This window comes from Podarcis raffonei, chromosome Z (genome assembly GCF_027172205.1).
Source record: "Podarcis raffonei isolate rPodRaf1 chromosome Z, rPodRaf1.pri, whole genome shotgun sequence".
Taxonomy (NCBI): domain Eukaryota; kingdom Metazoa; phylum Chordata; class Lepidosauria; order Squamata; family Lacertidae; genus Podarcis; species Podarcis raffonei.
The window spans coordinates 16,000,932-16,020,049 of NC_070621.1; the positions used below are offsets into that span (position 1 = coordinate 16,000,932).

Here is a 19,118-nt window from a genome sequence, read left to right on the forward strand (position 1 = left end):
CCATCTGAAACCGGAGAGAGTTTGACTTCATTTGACAGGGAAGAAAATGCTCCTCCGTTCTTTGACATCAATTTATTTTTTAAAAAATGCTAAGGAAGAAAAATCTGGAATTATTTAAAAAACAAACACAAAGCCAAAGATAGAGAGAGAAAGCCATTTACAGGGGGGAGGGGAGGTATCCTCCAGCCCCCAGCCCCGCATTCTGAACTGGACAATCATCAGCTGAGGGAGGAAAACTACAAAGTCCCGCAAGTATTATTGCGTGGGTGGGTGGGGGTGCAAAGAGAGACACAGCTATTCACATGTTGTAAAACGAAACAGACAGAAAGACCTACAAAAACTGTGTGTAATATTGAGTTACAAACATATATCTATAGTGGCAACAAGAGATTATCCACAAAAACGAAATTGGTACCCTCTGGAAACAGTAGAGCCCAACTGGAAAAGAGAGATCGTTTTCTGGGTGTGTATGTGAGTGTTTAGGGGTGCAAGTCTTTTTTGGTCTACTGTTTGTTTTTTGTCATGCACATCTGGGTCCACAAAGGCAGCTGGCAGTGGTGCATTTACATCCCCATATTTATTGTCATGTACAAAAAAAAATGTTATGGCTATTTTGCAGAGCGGTGTGCAAGTGGGTTTTGTGGGTGGAGTGAAGAGGAAAGAGTCTCAGAAATGTCACAGCGACATAACCAGCGTATAAAAAAGGAAATTGTAGCATCATAGAATTGGTAGGGTCATCTAGTCCAACCCTCTGCAATGCAGGAATCACAGCTAAAAAACCCTCAAAGAGGAAGGCAGCAATGTAATTTAAAAGTGGTTAGTGCTGAAGACACATAGGATAAGGACAGCGCGAGGCCAAAGAAGAAAAGGAAGGGGCGAATGATAATCGGTTTTGGTTTCCTTGAGCCTCGCTTTTTAAAAAATCAAGTGGCGGTAAATTGCAGTTAACAGGGTGAAGTAGCATTGAGCTGATCAAAAAAACAATTTTTGCCAAAGGGACAGTAGGTGGGATTGAAACCTCCTGGGCAGTAAATGTGACAGTAGACTGGTGAGCAGGTGATGGGACAAGGCTTTGGGAAGCCAGCAAGACAGAGGAGCTAATCGCTTTGCAAAAGGGCAGGGGGTTAGTTATGCTCTTGGATTAGGAGATTCTGTCAACAAATGTCTCATTGGATAAAACTGCTCCTGGCTCTTAGAACCCTCTGTGCAGATGGGATCAAATGCTCCCCTGTGCGTGTCTGTTTATCTAAGAACATAAGAGCCTGCTGGATCAGGCCAATGAGCCATCTCGCCCAGAATCCTGTTCTCACAGTGGCTAACCAGATGCCCGCAGGAAACAGGCAAATAGAACATGATTTCAAAAGCTCTCCCCTCTCAAGAGTTCCAGCAACTGGAAATCAGAAGCATTACTGCCTCCGACTATGGAAGCAGAGCACAGCCACCATGGCAAGTAGCCATCAATAGCCTTCTGCTCCCTGAATTGTCCACTCCTCTTTTAAAGCCATCCAAGTCTATCTTATCTATATATCTATCTATTTAATTGAGGATGAGGGATCCTACAGAGACAAAGACAGCATGTGACCTGCCTTCTTCCTGCACACTTCTTCCTGACATGCCTAGTTTGGCATCTGCAGGGAATTACCTTTTGCATTCAATCATCTAATCCCCTCTTGGCACTTGTTAGGAGCGGTGCTACTGTAAGATGAGCCTTTGTCAAGAGGGGTTTATGAACACAAAGGATTGCAGTTCATTTTCATTAAATCAAGAGTCAGTGGTTGTGTGCCCTTACAGACGTTATTGGACTACAACTTCCAAAATCCCTGACAAGGGGCCAGGCATCCAACAAGAACTAACTGCCAGTCCCTCATTGTTGGGCTCACAGCTCCCATACCCACTGGACTGTTGGCCATGCTGGCCGCTGAGAACTGGGAGTTTCAACAGCATCCAGAAGGCCACAGGTTTCCCATCCATGCCCTGAACAAAGTACTTTGTAGTCCAAATATGAAAGCACAAAGTGAATCTACAGTGGGAATGACTGCAGCTTGTTTCAGGAAGGAAATTAGTGTGGGAGGATAAAATTCTCTTCTGCCTCTGGTTAAATACTGATAGTAAGCCCCACCTCTATGAAAATTAACAAATTTCTGAAAACCCACCAAAAGTGTTTCTTTGCAGGACAGTGCTACATTTTTTTTTTTTGAGGGGGAGAGATTTACAGCTCCCATTTAAATTTCTAGTCAGATGCTAGCAATTCACCACCAGCATACATTTAGGGAGGTTCCTGCTTTAATGATGCCCTGGTTGAATCATGCCATTTTCGAAATAATTTGGCTAGGCTGTTTATTGGAGAGATGGGAATGCGGTGGTGGTGGTGGTTTTTCACCACCAGAACAGGTCTAAGGTAAGGTAAGGTAAGATAAAGGACCCCTGGACAGTGGATACAGGTAGTGGTGGGAACATGGGGGCAAAGGGACATAATAATTGCTCAGATTCTCCTGGCAAGACAGGGCTTTTGCATCATTGCCAATATCTCCTCCTCCCTCTGTCCCCTTCGCTAGCCAGTTCCAAACTGGAAAATACAGAGATCTGGTGCAGATGACAGGGAAGTGGAGAAGGGCAGGTATGGAATAAAACACCATACAGGGGAGAAGAGGAGGAAGGAACTTGAAGAGACCTCCTCCATACACCTTTTGGCCAGGAAAACTGGTCCAGGCAGCAGGGTCCATCAAGCACAGCCTCCAACATACAGGTTAGTCCAAAAGAAATGAAACATTAAACAGGAATAAAAGGAAATGATGCCAGCCTCAATACTGTTCAGTCATTTCCCCTCAAGGCGAGAACTCCACAGATAAGAGGATTTCGAGACAGCAGGGAATCTGGGTTAGAAAAGGGAGAGGGGGAGAGGGAGAGAGAGATGTGGATGGGTGGACCATCTCTCAATGAGTCTCTGGTTCAGGGGCTAGACCTGCACTGAACAGGCAGCTTTGTGCCCACACCTGATAGGACGGGGTGGTTCAAGGTGAGGCAGAGGGTTTTGAGAGCCCTTAAGGGTGACACAGAGGGAGGGAGGGAGATAGAAACCCTCAGAGGATCCTGTGTAACCCCTGGCTAAAATTGAGGAGATCTGTTCTTGCACACTTTCTGTGTCTGTTTGTGTATTGACTTCTTTCCATCACAGGACCCCAGGTGGTGCACCTTTGTATCTCCTGGGAAGCCTCCTTTTCCGGCAGTGACCAGATCCAGACCTGCTTCACTTCAGTGAGCTTCATAGCCTCACACACCCCTTGAATTGTATTTCCTGGGACCCACTGGTTTCAGTTGGGTCAAGCGCAGAAGACATCACCCTGTGTTAGTTAATATGTGTGACGATTTTGGGGCTGTTTTGTTCTGCCCCAGGCCACAAAATGCCTTGGCCAGTCCCAACTGATGCCCTCCACCCCCACCCGTGCCACCCCACCCCCAAGTCCTGCATCTGCACTCAGCTGTGCAGCAACCCATCATCTTCCCCAGTTACAGGTATCCAGTGGCTTCTGCTACCTCTGGACGATGTCACTAATTTCTTTCACAGAACTGAGCAGCTTGCTAAAGTCCTGGGTGGCAGAGGGGCCCCCGGTGGCTGCAGTAGGGCAGATCTGGAGTTCCCGGAGGCTGTTCTCCAGCTTGTTGATGGCTTCCCGGAATGTGAACTTCCGCATCTGCTGAATGGAGTCCACGTAGCTGACACAGAAAGTGTAGAGATTCTTGCCTGCCTCCAGGACGGCGCTGTGGCTCACCATCTGCTCAGAGTTCTTGCTGATGGCCGTCCGCAGAGCCTCAGAGCTCTCCAAGACCATCCCCTTGGTGACGGCACCACTGGCGATCTTCTCTGGGGGCTGGCGGGTCTTTCGCAGGGAGACACGAGTGGAGATGAGGGGGATGAAGGCCGTAGAGGGAGGCTGGTCAACACTTGGGGCAGATGAGGGAGAAGTAGTGGAGGAGGCGGAGGCTGCCATCAGCAGCAGTTTTGTGGAGGATGGGGGCTTTGGTACAGAGGAGATCGCAGGCTTTTTCATCCCCTCTGCTAACAGACTGGACTTGGGGGGCTCAATGCTCGAGGAGTCTGTGGCCTGAGTTGGCTGCTTGCCCTTTGGCATGGGTGTCTCCTCGTGTCCCGGGCTAAGACCCCCCTTGCTGCTTTTCCCTATGGAAAAAGAGGAGGAGGAGAGTGGAGGGGGCGGGGCTGGTTTCAACTTGGAGAGTTTCCCCTTGTCTTTCTCCGAAGGCTGTTTTGCCTTCCTCAGCCGGGGCTCTTCAGCAGGAGCTTTGCTGAGGAAGATGCCAGCTTTGGCAGAGGGGCTCTGCTCTGCTCCCAACCCACCTCCTAAGGCACTGGATTTCATGCCTTCCTCTTTGTGAGGAAGGCTGGCGGGAGGCACAAGCTGCTGCCTCCGGATAAGTTTGGGCGTCAGTGTGGGCGGACTGGAACCCGGGCTGGACTCGGCATCTCTGAAGACGTCTTCGGGCGCCTCATCGCTCTTCTTGAGCAGCCGAGGAGGTGGGGTCACTGTCCCCCGGGTGACCACGTCTGCCTTTGCCTCGTTGGCCCTCTTCCGAGGCAGGGCAGGCTTCTCACTCTTGTGCCCCCCAAAGGTGGACGAGTTGAACTGACGCCCTGTGGATTGCAGGTTCCGGGGCAGGGTGACGGACTTCCACTCTGTGTCCTTGGTCCCATGGGGCACACAGGAGGCTGAGCACGATCGCAGGAAGCGCTTGCTGGCAGAGTTCAAGCTGTTCTCTTCCTCACTGCCCCCTGGCCGGCTATTGGTGGCAGGGCCAGATTTCTTCCAGGGGTTGGGCGACAGCAACCCTGAGTTCCCAGACACAGTCCCATTGGTGACTCCAGCCTCGCTGATGGCACCTTGGAACCTGGAGCGGTCCTCGGCGTCTGCCAGCGCAGCCCCGTTGCTGCCCTCCTTGCCCTCTTCCTCACCCCCTCCCTTGCGGTCCAGATGGGCGTCCGCCTCCCGGAAGGAGCTGCTCCGCTTGGGTGGGGTGGGGGCCATCTTCTTCTTCTTCTTGATGAGGGCGCTGAAGAGGTTGGTCTTCTTGTCCTTTGGGAGCAAGCGGTCATCCTCATTCAAGCCCCCGTCTGCAGGGCCCCTCTCCTTCCGCAGCAGCAAGGGGGACACTGCTGGCTCGTGGTCTGTGGGATCTGCAGAGCAGGAAAAATAGAAAGTCAAGAATTAGACAGCACTTGCTTAACCGGCAAACCAATCTCCTCGCCTTATAGGCCTGTCTGGAGGTTGATTTGAAATGTGGCAGGCATAAGTTACACTGCTATAATAATAAGACCTGGTATTTATTCTAAGCTCTCAAAGTGCTTCACATGAATTATGTCAGTAACTCTTATAAGGTACAGCAGCATGATTATCCCGCACCATGCTGCAGATTTGTTTGGCGGGGGGGCGGGCAGAGAGCAGCTTATCTAAGGACACCAAATGACTTCTCAGCTCGTTCTCTTAAGTAGCTACTTTTAAAGATTTACTACTGTGAGACGCAGTGACGACCACTGAGTTTAAGAGCGGATCAGGCACGTTCATGGAGGAATGGGAAGGTTTATTTATCAGCAGCTGTTAGCCATGATAGTTAGGCGCAGCCTCTCTGTTTGGAGGCAGTTTATCTGAGAGCTGCTGGGAAGCAACATGCCAGTGCCCGTGCGTCGTGCACATAGTCAGAGGCATCTGGTTATCTGATGCTGGAATAGAGGATGGTGGACAGGTTTGGAGTCTGAAGAACCAGCATGGCCCTTCTTAAGTTCTCACTCCAGTAACTTGCAACAGAAATCTCTGGGCTGTAGGCCAATTTGAATAGGCTTTCTGGAGCTGGGTGGCCATTTGTGTGTAGCTGCCTCTTAATCTCAAGTGTCAAACTGCAAACTTAGCTCAGCAATACAGCACCTGCTATGTATGTGGAAAGTCTCAGGTTCAATCCCTGGCAGTGTCTCCAGGTAGGGCTAGGAAAGACCAGCTGCCTCAAACCCTGGAGAGCCACTGCCGGCCACTGTAGAGCATACTGAGCATGATAGAACAATGATCTGTGTATAAGGCAGCTGCCTATGCCCCTATTTAATTCAGAACCATGAGGAATGAAATCTTTCTTTATCATTAAGACATGGAACCACAGATCAGTGGCAGGGCACCTGCTTCACATGCAGGAGGTCCCAGGTTCAATTCCCAGTTAGGACTGCGAAATACACTTGTGATCAACCAGATGCCTTATGGGAAGCCCACAAGCAAGATCTCATGCCTCACCAGCAAATGGCACTTCCAGGTAGATTTTTCTTAGACATGGAGGATCTTTCCCAAATACCACAGCTAATAAGAACACAAGGAACCTGGCTGGTGGATCAGGGTAAAGGGGGCCCAATTTAGTGCAGCAGCCGGAGACTGTAAGTGACCCCCCTCCATAGCAGCTGGATTTCACTGGCAGAGGGAGGCCTGGCCCGATTGCTTGAGAGCACACCTGGGCTCAATCTACCAGGGTAGTAGGAGCTATATCAAGGCCTGGTCCAATGGGGGCAGGGGCGCCCCCAGCAGCAGCAGCTGCTTCAGAGGTAAGCACGGGCAAGGGCTAACCCTTTAACACCACCTCTCTGGGGATGGCCTTGCCCTCATTGTTTAAGATGTTTTAAATTAACTGATTTTGAACTTGGATGTGTTTTTAATTTGAGTGTCACCCACCCTTTGGAATCATTTTTTTTAACTCCTGTTTTTAACTTTGTCTGTTGTCAATAATTTTAATGTTTGCTTAATGTTATTTGTGCAAAGTGCTTAGGAGTTCCATGTACAATCAAGTGGCATATAAATTTTGTTAACTTGTTTAACAATATTTTTTTAATGTTAAGATCCAGACTGTGCCCTGGTCTGGTATGAGCATACTTCTCAAAAAAATCCTCATAATGCTATTAAAACAACCACGTTCATCTTTTATCTCTTTCTCATCTCTTTCTCATAAACACACATCATAAAACACACACAAACACACACTGCCAAGGAGTGTGGTGGAGTCTCCTTCTTTGGAGGTCTTTAAGCAGAGGCTTGACAACCATATGTCAGGAGTGCTCTGATGGTGTTTCCTGCTTGGCAGGGGTTTGGACTCAATGGCCCTTGTGGTCTCTTCCAACTCTATGATTCTATGATTCTATGATTCTAAACACACATCTCTTTCTCATAAACACACATCAAATCTAGGAAGGAGCAACCCCAATGATGCATTGGAGTCCTGACCCAGCTGCTTTGTGTGCTGCAGGCTGCCTCAAGCCTCTTCAAGGTGCCTCAAGTGTCCTGGAGCCACCTTGAGTCGCCTTGCTACCAGAGCTAGGACATACCGCATTCCCCTGGCCCTTTGGTGGGTCCCGCCTCCAAGCTCTCATTGGCTTCTTTGCATTCAGCTCCTCTTCTGGATGTTCTTGTCTTTGTTGGCAGTTCTGGAGCTTGTAGTAAGGTGCTCACTACGCTTCTCATTCCTTTCTTCCCCAACTCTTTCTCCACCTCTGGAAAACACAAGGATAGGGTGGGGAGGGGGGGAGAGAGAGCAAAGAGTCAACAGGCACTAACCAGAGTTAGCAACTGACAGAAATTAAGCCTTTACTGCAGTGCAGGCCATTCTATTAGGACAAGTGAGGCACCACCCCACCAACCCCAGCCTTCCTTGCAACCAGCTCAGGGGGCAGCCCTGCCCATCAACTTCCTTATAAAGTCTTGCTGCTGCCCCTTGTAAAACTCAGCAGGGAGAAGGAGGATGCAGACAAAAATATAAGTTGGGACTCAGCTAGACTGGCAAAGGAAAAGCGATTTATATGTGTTGTATATGCAAAATAACATTGTGCCACCAGATGGTGATGTGGAGTTCTGGTTTTCTCTGCCTGTTTTCCCTGTTTAAATTTACAACACTTTAAATGGAAACGCTTCTTTGATGTGTCTAGATCCAGCCTTGGTTGGCTCTGCTTCCTAGGTGCATGGGGTGGGGAGGGAAAGCTCTAGGGCAGTGTTTCTCAACTTGTGGGTCCCCAGATGTTGTTGGACTACAACTCCCATCATTCCTAGCCAGCATGATCAGTGGTCAGGGATGATGGGAGTTGTAGTCTAACAACATCTGGGGACCCACAGGTTGAGAACCGCTGCTCTAGGGGGTTAATGGGGGGAATGGCAAGGGGTTGGAGAGCTGAGAGAGTTGGGGACACAGTCCCTAGTATCTCTGTGTGCGTGTTTGTGTTGACTACTAGTCCATTTTGGGTGCTAGTCTTGAGTTTCTTTTTAAAAAAATTATTAAAGATTTTCTTGGGTTACAAAAGTATCTACATAGACACTATTTTCAGATGAGGGGAAGTGAAATTAGATTCTTTTACTTAGTGTATATGTGAGGTTTTTATGTCAGCATCACTTGGGTAGGTTCTTTCTATTCATTTATTGGTTTTCATTGGTGCTGAGAGCATGGTTGGTTGCCTTCAGTTGACTGCAGTGGGTTTTGTCTGCCTGAGTTTCTGGACCCAGAACTGTTGGTGGCCCCCTACCCTGACTTATCAAAAGAAGATTTCCACTACATCTCCAAAAATAAAATAAAATGCGTGGGGTTATGCAGATGAAGCAATCATGCAGAAAACAAAGCACTTATCTCGCCTCCCACAGAGCGAGAATTATCCGTGATGGCACCTACCATCAGAAATGCTGGATTCCTGAAACATAGTTTCAAATGCTTGGTGGATTTCTGCAAAGGAAGGCCTATCGGATGGGCTCCACTGCCAGCCTGAAAAGTGGGAAAGGAAGGGCGGAATGTTAGCGCTTTTGTGAAATGCCTTCAAAACGTGTGCAAACCCACTCTCTCTACCATGCAGTTTCTTCCCATTCTCACAAGTTAAGAGCTCTTTGGGAGGAGAAGCCAAACTCCCTGATGGATGAGAAGGTGCACTTCCTTGAGTTCTCCTCCTAGCCATAAGGGTGAAGCGATACGGGGTATCAGCCTAACCTACTTCACAGGGTCACTGTGAGAATTAAATGAGGACCTGGGAGACGGGGGTTCAAATCCCACACTTAGCAATGGAGCTCAGTGGGTGACCTTGGGCCAGGCATCGTCTCTCGGCCTAACCTATGCCACAGATTACATTCTGCAGATTAAATGAGGAGTGGGGGGCAGACCATGTATTTATTTTTTTAAAAGATATTTATTAAGCTTTTCAAATTTAATACAATAAAAAAAAGCAAAAAGGAAAAAGCAAAAAAGTTTAAAAACACATATAGTTCACAATACTTATTTTTCAATGACATATTTCACTGACCTCCTCATACCTCCCCTTCTTGTATTCCAATTCAAATTATTAGTTCAGCAAATCCTTATCGGTAATTTTTAACCTATTTCTATACCCTTTTTTTCCCCATATCACTCACAACATTACAGCTAAAAACCCCTTAATTTCTATCCGACATCATTCAACATTCATTAATTTTACAATATTTCTGTAAATAGTCCTTAAATTTCTTCCAATCTTCTTCCGCCAACTCTTCTCCCTGGTCACGGATTCTGCCAGTCATTTCTGCCAAACCCATACAGTCAATCATCTTCATCTGCCATTCTTCCAGAGTGGGTAATTCTTGCGTCTTCCAATACTTTGCAATAAGTGTCCTTGCTGCTGTCGTGGCATACATAAAAAAGGTTCTATCCTTCTTTAACACCAATTGGCCGACCATGCCCAAGAGGAAGGCCTCTGGTTTCTTCAAGAAGGTATATTTAAATACCTTTTTCAATTCATTATAGATCATTTCCCAGAAAGCCTTAATCTTAGGGCACGTCCACCAAAGGTGAAAGAATGTACCTTCATTTTCTTTGCATTTCCAACATTTGTTATCGGGCAAATGATAAATTTTTGCAAGCTTGACTGGGGTCATGTACCACCTGTATATCATTTTCATAATATTTTCTCTTAAGGCATTACATGCCGTAAATTTCATACCGGTGGTCCAAAACTGTTCCCAGTCAGCAAACATAATATTATGTCCAACATCTTGTGCCCATTTAATCATGGCAGCTTTAACCGTCTCGTCCTGGGTATTCCATTTCAACAGCAAGTTATACATCTTTGACAAAATCTTAGTTTTGGGTTATTCTGTTTCCAATTTAGATTTTTCCACCTGGAAACCGACTTTCTTGTCTAAATTGTAAGCCTCCATTATCTGATAATAATGAAGCCAATCTCTCACTTTATCTTTTAATTTCTTTTAATTTCTCCTTCTTGTTCCAAAATTTCCCAATATTTCGGCCATGAGATCCTTCTGGACTATATGGACTGTAATATAATTCTGATGGGGGACATGAATGGAGTTGTATCTACAAATATGGATAAGGCACAAAAACAGGTAGTCACCAAAGATGGTAGACTACCAAAAACTTTCTTTGAATTGACTGACAATATGGACTTGATTGACATCTGGAGAACTAAGAACCCCCTGGGGAGAGAGGGAACATTCTTCTCTGAAGCTAAAATGACTAGGATTGACCAAATTTGGATTACTAGAGGAATGGCACCAAAGATAAAGAAAGTGGAAATCTGCCCTAAAACTTGCTCAGACCACAATGCTGTAAAGATGGAGATGAAGCAAACAACAACCGGCTCCTTTAGATGGAGGATGAATGACACCCTGTTTAGAGATGAAGAAGTATATAAAAAGGCCCAAAAAACTTTGAGAGACTATTTTGAAATAAATATGACCACTAATGTTGAAAAAAGAGTAATCTGGGATGCAAGTAAAGCTGTGATGAGAGGGTTCTTGATAAAACAGAATGCAATAAAGAAGAGAAGTCGAAATGAGAAAAAAGATAAAATTTTGGAGAAAATAAAAGAAGGGGAGAAAAAACTGAGAGTAAAGCCAAAGTCGCAGGAGATCTTGAGAGAAATAAAATTATACCAAGTACAATATATGGAATTGATGAATCAGGAAATAGAATGGAAAATTAAACAAATGAGACAGAAGACATTTGAATCAGCGAATAAATGTGGGAAACTATTGGCTTGGCAATTGAAAAAAAGACAAAAACTAAATACCATTACAAATTTGGAAGTAGAAGGAAAAGACATACATAATCCAACTGAGATTAGAAATTGCTTCCAGAAGTACTTCAAACAATTATATGCACAAGGGCCACAGAATGAAATGGACATTGACCGATTTTTGAAAACAAACGGATTACAAAAAATCTCACAAGAAAGTAGACTAATGTTGAATTCTAAAATATCTGACCAGGAGATAGAAGGTGCCATTCAAAACATGCAATTGGGCAAGTCTCCAGGACCGGATGGGCTGACTTCCAGATACTACAGATCTTTGAAAGAGTGGTTATTACAACCTTTGAAGGAAGTCTGTAATGAAATATTGGAAGGGAAAAGGGCACCAGAATCGTGGAAAGAGGCCTATATTACACTTATACCGAAAACGGAAACTGAAAAGACTCAACTTAAGAACTACCGTCCCATATCCTTATTAAATGTGGATTACAAAATTTTTGCTGATATTTTGGCTAAGAGACTGAAAAAGGTACTGATTGAAGAGATTCACAAGGACCAAGCGGGCTTTCTACCGGGAAGACATCTATCTGATAATTTGAGGAATATAATTGACATTTTGGAAAAACTAGAAGTGAATATAAACACCAAAGCTGTTCTGATATTTGTGGATGCGGAGAAAGCTTTTGACAACATTTCTTGGAGTTTTATGAAAAAGAACCTACAGGGTATGGGGGTAGGCCAAGGCTTTGAGAATGGTATAGGTGCAATATATTCTGAACAAAAGGCTAAACTAATTGTAAATAACGTGGTCACTGAACAATTTGAGATAGAAAAAGGGACACGACAGGGGTGCCCAATCTCCCCGTTGCTTTTTATATCGGTCCTGGAGGTCCTGCTGAACATGATTAGAAGGGACCGGTTGGTTAAAGGTATACAGGTCAGAGCTAAACAGTATAAACTGAGAGCATTTGCAGATGACCTAGTTTTGACGCTACAGGAGCCAGAATCTAGTACTAAAAGAGTCTTAGAACTAATTCAAGAATTTGGTCAGGTGGCAGGTTTTAAATTGAACAAGTCAAAACTAAGGTTTTAGAGAAAAATCTAACATTGATTGAAAGAGAGAAGTTTCAGAATGAAACAGGTTTGACTGTGGTTAAGAAAGTGAAATACCTGGGGATTAACATGACAGCTAAAAATGGGAATTTGTTTAAAGATAACTATGAAAAATGTTGGATGGAAGTGAAAAAAGATCTAGAAATTTGGTCAAATTTGAAGCTTTCCTTGTTGGGCCGAATTGCAGTCATAAAGATGAATGTATTGCCTAGAATGTTGTTTTTGTTTCAAACATTGCAAATTGTGGACAAGATGGACTGTTTTAAGAAGTGGCAGAAAGATATTTCTAGATTTGTCTGGCAGGGCAAGAAGCCAGAATAAAATTTAAGATATTAACTGATGCAAAGGAAAGGGGTGGATTTGCCCTGCCAGACTTTAAACTTTATTATGAATCAGCAGCATTCTGCTGGCTGAAAGACTGGCTGCTTCTTGAGAACACAGACATTTTGGACTTAGAAGGTTTTAACAACGTTTTTGGGTGGCATGCATATTTGTGGTATGACAAAGTTAAAGTACACAAAGCATTTAAAAATCATATTGTCAGGAAAGCACTGTTCAATGTTTGGATTAGATATAAGGATTTATTGGAGAATAAAACCCCAAGGTGGTTGTCACCAATGGAAGCAAAAGCTCAGAAAAAGCTTAATATGGGGGGGGGGGCAGACCATGTACACCACCTTGAGCTCCTTGGAAAAAATGGTGGAATGTAAATGCGATAAATAAAATAAACAAGAACATAATGAGTGTAACTAAAGCCAGGTGAAATAATGCAATGCTTTCATCTTCAACTGGAATAACAATTAACTCACATTTCTCATGGGGACACCTGGGCCTGTCATCTATCAGCTTGTTCTTACAAGGGTCAGTAAGGGCAGAAGACCAGGTGAAGAGCAACTCCCTGCTTCTCTGTGACTGCAGCCGACCCCAGCAACCCACTAAGATGTAGAAGTAAGTAAAACCTTACATGCTCTCATGAGCTCATAGACTTTCTCCGGACAGCCCTCAGGTCGTTCCATTCGGTAGTCCTTCTCTAGGAGCTCATAGACCTGAGATAGGTCGATCCCAGGATATGGAGACATCCCATATGTTGCAATTTCCCAAAGCAAGACACCAAAGGCTACAGGGGAAGAGGAAGTCAGTAAGACATTTTCAATGTACTGATACTTTAAATGGGAGGTTATGCCAAAGGTGGGAACACATATAAACAACAACAGGTTGTGTCTACCTTCTGTTCAGAGTAGACCCACTGAAATTAATGGACCCAAATTAATCCCATCAGTTTCAAAGGGTCTACTCTAAGTAGGATTCACATTCGGCAGACAAAGCCCAGTGTGATTTTAAGGCATGTATCATTGTAGCCAGTTCTACTCAAAGCAGACCCATGTGGTGTAGTAGTTAAGAGTGTCAGACTAGGACCAGGATTCAAATCCCCACTTAACCATGTAGTTTACTGGGTGTGACCTTGGGCCAGTCTCTGCCTCTTAGCCACATCTACCTCACAGGGTTGTTGTGGTGATTAAATGGAGCAGAAGAACCATATGTGCCACCTTGAGCTCATTGGAGAGAAAGGTGGGATATAAATGCAATAAAAATAATTATTAGTCACACCCATCAATTTCAATGGGTCTACTCTAAATAGGATTGACATTTGGGGGGGGGATGTAATTTTAAGACACATACAGGAGAAGCCAACTAAATTCTACTTCAAGCAGACCCTATGAAATGAGTTATGCCCAACAATTTCAATGGGTCTACTCTGAGTTAGGGCTAACATGGCATACCACACGTAATTTTAACATGCAATTATATTGTGTTGAACTATTGCTTTTATTCATTCATTCATTCATTCAATTTCTTTGCCAAGAAAAAAAATAAGCATTGCCTCAATAAATACAGGGACTAGAGCTATGGTGTGTGTTTCACACTTAGCTTGTCTGTTAATCATGCAATGCACATACCCAAACCAGGTTTGTGCACGGCAAGGAAAAGTCTAGGAGAAGTAACCACCAGGTTACTTCTCCTAGAACAAAACAAATCTCTCCAAAATGATTGCTGAGGTAAAGAGGCCATCTAAACTATCCCTGGGTTGGAGTTAATAAGCAAAAGAAAGGGGCATCCAAAGCATATTCAAATGTGTAAAACTGCTGATTTTGTATATATTTTGATGCGGTTTAAGTCAATCTGATTTACAATATTTGATTTTACTGATGCTTTTAATGAATAGTTCACATATAATTGTATGTAAATTGCTCAGAGGGTTGTTGTCGTTGTCAATAGATTGATATATAAACCTCAATTGAGATACTTTGCTCGCAGAGCATCCCTGCCTAAATCTTTGGCACCCTCCAGGTGAAGGGTCCTCTGGGGAAAGGTGAAGATTATCCGCTGGTGGTAACACAGAGGCAGGCTGCTTCACTGGAGGCCACAGTCTCATGGCATGCCACAGAGGCCCCATCTGTGTTGACGTTCTGCCGGCTCCTGAAGACACACCATTTTAGGTGAACTGAACTTATAATTTTATTGTTTCTTTTTCTTTTTCATATTTATTTTTTCTTTATTTTTCTTTATTTTTTACCAACAACCAAAACCCAAACAGTGAAACCCCCCAGGCAGCTGATACATTGCGTATACATAGAATAATAACATATTCAAATCAACCATATGTACAATTCTATATACATTAACATTTCTCCATCCACAAGGAAGAGTTTTAACTTATTGTTTTAACTTATTTTTCCAAAAAAAAACAACTTCTTGTGCTTTGTAATTCCATGTTTTGTTGAATACTTTAATTAAGGGTGTTTTAATGCCACTGTGGATCTCTTAGTGATATTTTAACTATGTACTGATTTTATAGTAAACTGCTTTAGAAGTCATTTTGCGATACAAGTGATATATAGATTAATTTAATGAATAATAATAATAATTCTTTTGAGGAAGGACTATCACTCAGCAGCCACCCCTTTGCATGCAGACTCTCAGCATCTCCAATCAAAGAGAGGATAGGTCATGGGGGGGGGGGGAGTCTTTTCTCTTATTATAACCTTGGAGCACCACTGACATCACTGGAGTCATAGGGACAGACTAGTCTGAGCTGGTATTTATTTTTATTTATTTTCTCAATTTTTGACCCATCCCCCCTCCCTGTTTCCTTCCTGTGAGTGTGCTAGAAGAAACACACCACTGAAATAATGAAAGCCTATGGAAGCTGCCTCTGAAACAGAGGAGGTTGCCTGGTGCGTCTCTCTGTGATTTGCTGCCCTGACACAGTCTCTGCAATGGGTGGGTCCCTCTGCCACACCTCTGCCCCTGCTGTGATTGGAGGGTTCTCCATATCCTGGGGCAAAAATGCTGCAGGATTATTCACACTTGGGTGAAGCTGCCCAATGCTACTCTGCAGGAGTCCCCACTCCAGGCTTGCCTACTCCCAACTGATTTCAATGCAACATGTAAATTTGTTCCCCAGAGGTGGGAGAGCCGCGAGCAAAACACGCTCTGGCAGTTTCCCGCTCTGGGCAGCTCACATTCCATGCCAAACGGCTGCAGAGAAGTTAAGGAAGAGTAACAAGCCTCTTCATCAATCCAGACAAGTCTCATGAGATAAGACAGGGCAGAATTAGCCTAATTTTCAATTTACTAGCTTGTCTCCAGTGCGAACACTTCAAGTTCCTTCAAGTCCTGTTAAAGGCACAATTAAGAGATGTCGGGGCGGATTAATTGAAACCTCCTTTCCTATTGAGATGCTGCTTCTTCTGGGAATCAAATAGCTCTCCTTCACCTTCTCTAACCCACTCCAAAAAAGCCCTCTGACCTCCTTTCTTGCTTCTATCCTAAGAGCATAAGAAGAGCCTGGCTGCTGGATCAGGCCAAAAGGGGCCCATCTAGTCCTGTGTTCTGTTCCCTCAGTGGCCTAACAGATGCCCCAAAGGGAAGTCTGCAAGCAGCACAACAGTGCTCTTCCCATCTGTGATTCCCAGCAAATGGTATTCAGAGGCATACTTCCTCCAAGAATGGAAGTAAAACACAAGTAAAGTGAACCAGACCACTGGTCCACCTAGTGCAGTCTTGTCTACACTGACAGGCAGCTACTCTCCAGGGGTTTCAGAGAGTGTACATTTCCAGCCCTAGCCAGAGATGCTGAGAATTGAAGCTGGGACCTTCTGCATGCAAAGCAAATGTTCTGTCACTGAGCTACAGTCCTTCTCCTAGAAACAAAGCAAGATTCCAGTCCTCATAGTTCTAAATTTAAGCAGGAACATAGGATGCTGCATTATACTGATCGTTGTTTCATCTACCGTAGCTCAGTTCTATCTACACAGGCAGGCAGTGGCTCTCCAGGGTTTCAGGCAGGGGATATTCCCAGCTTCACTTGGAGATGCCATTGGGGACTGAACCTGTGAATTCTGCATGCAAGATAGATGCTCTGCCACTGAGCTATGGCTTTTTCCCAAAGGAAGGATAATGTGATACATGTATCAGTAATCAGGTTGGTTTGCTTAAAGATGGGAGACTGAACAAAATCCTCAAGCATTGCAACCCACCTAGGAAATGAAAGCTGTGTACACACCATAGATTTGAAGCACATTTTCCTCCTCAAAGAATTATGGGAACTGAAGTTTACCCAGCATCTTTGACAAACTACACTTCCGAGGATTCTTTGGTGCTGGGGGGTGGGGATATGTTCCAAATGTGCTTTAAAGGTACTTGAGATTCCCCTAGGCAAGGCAGAGCCTCTTGTCATCAGCTCAGCAACCTGTATGTAATTACTTCAGCCACCCCTCTCTCTCTTAACATGAAGGGAAGTCCACTGCCGTCTTGTGTATTGAGAGGTGTCACAACGCATTACATGGGAAACAACCAGGGACTGTTCTAGTCCAGCCATTTCTTTTGTTAACAGCTCGGTCCTCCAGCACTTGGGAGATTGAGGAGAAAATGTGATGTTAAAAAAACAACAACCCACAGCCTCCACAGATGCAGGCATATTATCCACCTTGGAAAACTGGATTTTTCTACAGCTATGATGGGAGTCCAGGCAGTTTTGAAATCAGTGGCTGATATCACTGCAGTTTTGAAAGGTTCAGCCTGTCATCTTGATTCAAAATGGTTTCTGGTAGCGTCCAAGCACAAACAAAGATCTCAGAAACCATAATGCAAAAATTGGTTACAGTCAACATAGTTACCCCATCCACATCCAGTCAATCTCTCCACATCCAACTCCCAAGTCCAAGTGCCCTGAACTGTCTGTCAGAACCAGTGTTCTTCATCCTTGGGGGGTCCCCAGATGTTGCTAGACTACATCTCCCATCATCCCTGACCGTTGGCTAAGCCTGCTGAGGATGATGGGCATTGTAGTCCAACAACATTTAGATCCCAAACTGTCTCTCACCAATATTCAAACGCTTATCCATTCACTGTTGGCCACCATGAGAACAGGATGTTGAGCCAGATGGGCCATTGGCCTGATCCAGCAGGGCTCTTCTTCTGTTCTTCCTGTTCACTCTCACTATTCTGAGCACACTCTCCCCCACCTCCCAACCTAATGCTTCCCTCAATTTACCTAATATGCATGTACCACATATCACTTTATTAATCTAAAATTATTACATATATAAAAACACAATATTATTTACATGTACAACAGAACACCACAGGCACGCTATACAGCTCTTACCCCAGACGTCAGATTTGATGGAGAACTTGTTGTAGGCGAGACTTTCTGGCGCAGTCCACTTGATGGGGAACTTGGCGCCGGCGTGAGCTGTGTAGGTGTCACCTGTCATCAGCCGGCTCAAACCAAAATCGGCCACCTTCACCAGGTGGTTCTCCCCAACAAGGCAGTTCCGGGCAGCCAGGTCCCTGTGGCAGCAGTGATGGGAGATGGGCTATGAAATCTCTCTCTAGATTTCACCACAGATACAACTTCTGTTCCATTACGCACTCACTGCTTTTCATTAAGAGTCAGTTCACGCAACCAGAGGCTGCTCCATCAAATTTACACAAGCACATTTCAAGTGTTGATGCTGACAGAGTTGGAAGGGACCACGAGGGTCATCTAGCCCAGCACCCTGCAATGCAGGATTTTTTTGCCAAACGTGGGGCTCTAAACCACGACCCTGAGATGAAGAGTCTCATGCTCTACCAACTGATTGTAAGAGTGGGATGGCAGTGAAAGCTGTGGCTTCTTTGCTGCCATCTACAATTTGGTGGCAGTGGCTGTTTGCTGCAGGGAGCTTCAAATATTCCCACTGTACCCCACTGGCAAAATCAGGGATATGCCTCGGGGATGGGGAACCTCTGGCCTGCCAGGGAGCCCAGTTTGGCCCACAAAGCCATTTCTCCGCAAAAGCACACCCAACTGTCCATCAGCTGATGTCACTGGGTGACACCAAGAATGGATGGGAGGGGTTCAATCCTGCTGTGTGCATCTTCCCTGGCAAAGCAGACCCCCGCAGCCAGCAGGATTGAACTATCTGCTCACTACTTGGTCACTGCTCCAGGCTTACCTTCTCCCAGCTGATTTGCCTCCTCTCAACCAATGGCTCTGATGCTAGCAGAGAACTGAGACTTTTTAAAGCTTCCTTTTGAAGGAACACCAGACTAAGCAACCTCGAGGAAAGTATTTTCCCCAGCAGAGGTCAAGAATGAAAGGAGATCTAGAACAGTCATTTTCAAACAGTGTTCCGCAACTCCTGTACTTCCTCTGAAGCTCATTAGGACTCCCTCAGTGAGAGGGAAGGGGAAAAAATCAATAATGGCAGACGATTTATTTATTTGGATTTATACCCTGCCCTTACAATGTATCATCAGGGTGACTTATAAACTACAGAGCCTGAGGAAATTTTAAAAGGTCTTTGCGTTATATTTGTTTCTGGGCCCAGTTTGAAGTGTTGGTTTTACACTTTGCACCATTTAGAATGTTGATTTTTTTTGTACACTTTACACCCTTTTAGAATGTGGATTTTTGGGGGGAGGG

The 19,118-nt window shown here is 44.9% G+C and overlaps 1 protein-coding gene across 2 annotated transcripts in view; it reads right to left on the reverse strand.

The window, feature by feature from the left end:
- Positions 1–140: 140 nt before the first annotated feature.
- The window catches only part of ABL1 (ABL proto-oncogene 1, non-receptor tyrosine kinase), a 122,503-nt gene continuing 103,525 nt past the window's right edge, over positions 141–19,118 (reverse strand). For both annotated transcript variants that reach the window (XM_053374073.1, XM_053374074.1), the window contains exons 7-11: positions 17,817–18,001; positions 13,110–13,262; positions 8,692–8,781; positions 7,364–7,528; positions 141–5,188 (exon numbers count right to left, since the gene is read on the reverse strand). In XM_053374073.1, coding sequence (XP_053230048.1) covers positions 3,531–5,188; positions 7,364–7,528; positions 8,692–8,781; positions 13,110–13,262; positions 17,817–18,001 — 2,251 coding nt within the window. In that variant the 3' untranslated portion in view covers positions 141–3,530. The remainder of the gene's footprint in view (positions 5,189–7,363; positions 7,529–8,691; positions 8,782–13,109; positions 13,263–17,816; positions 18,002–19,118) is intronic.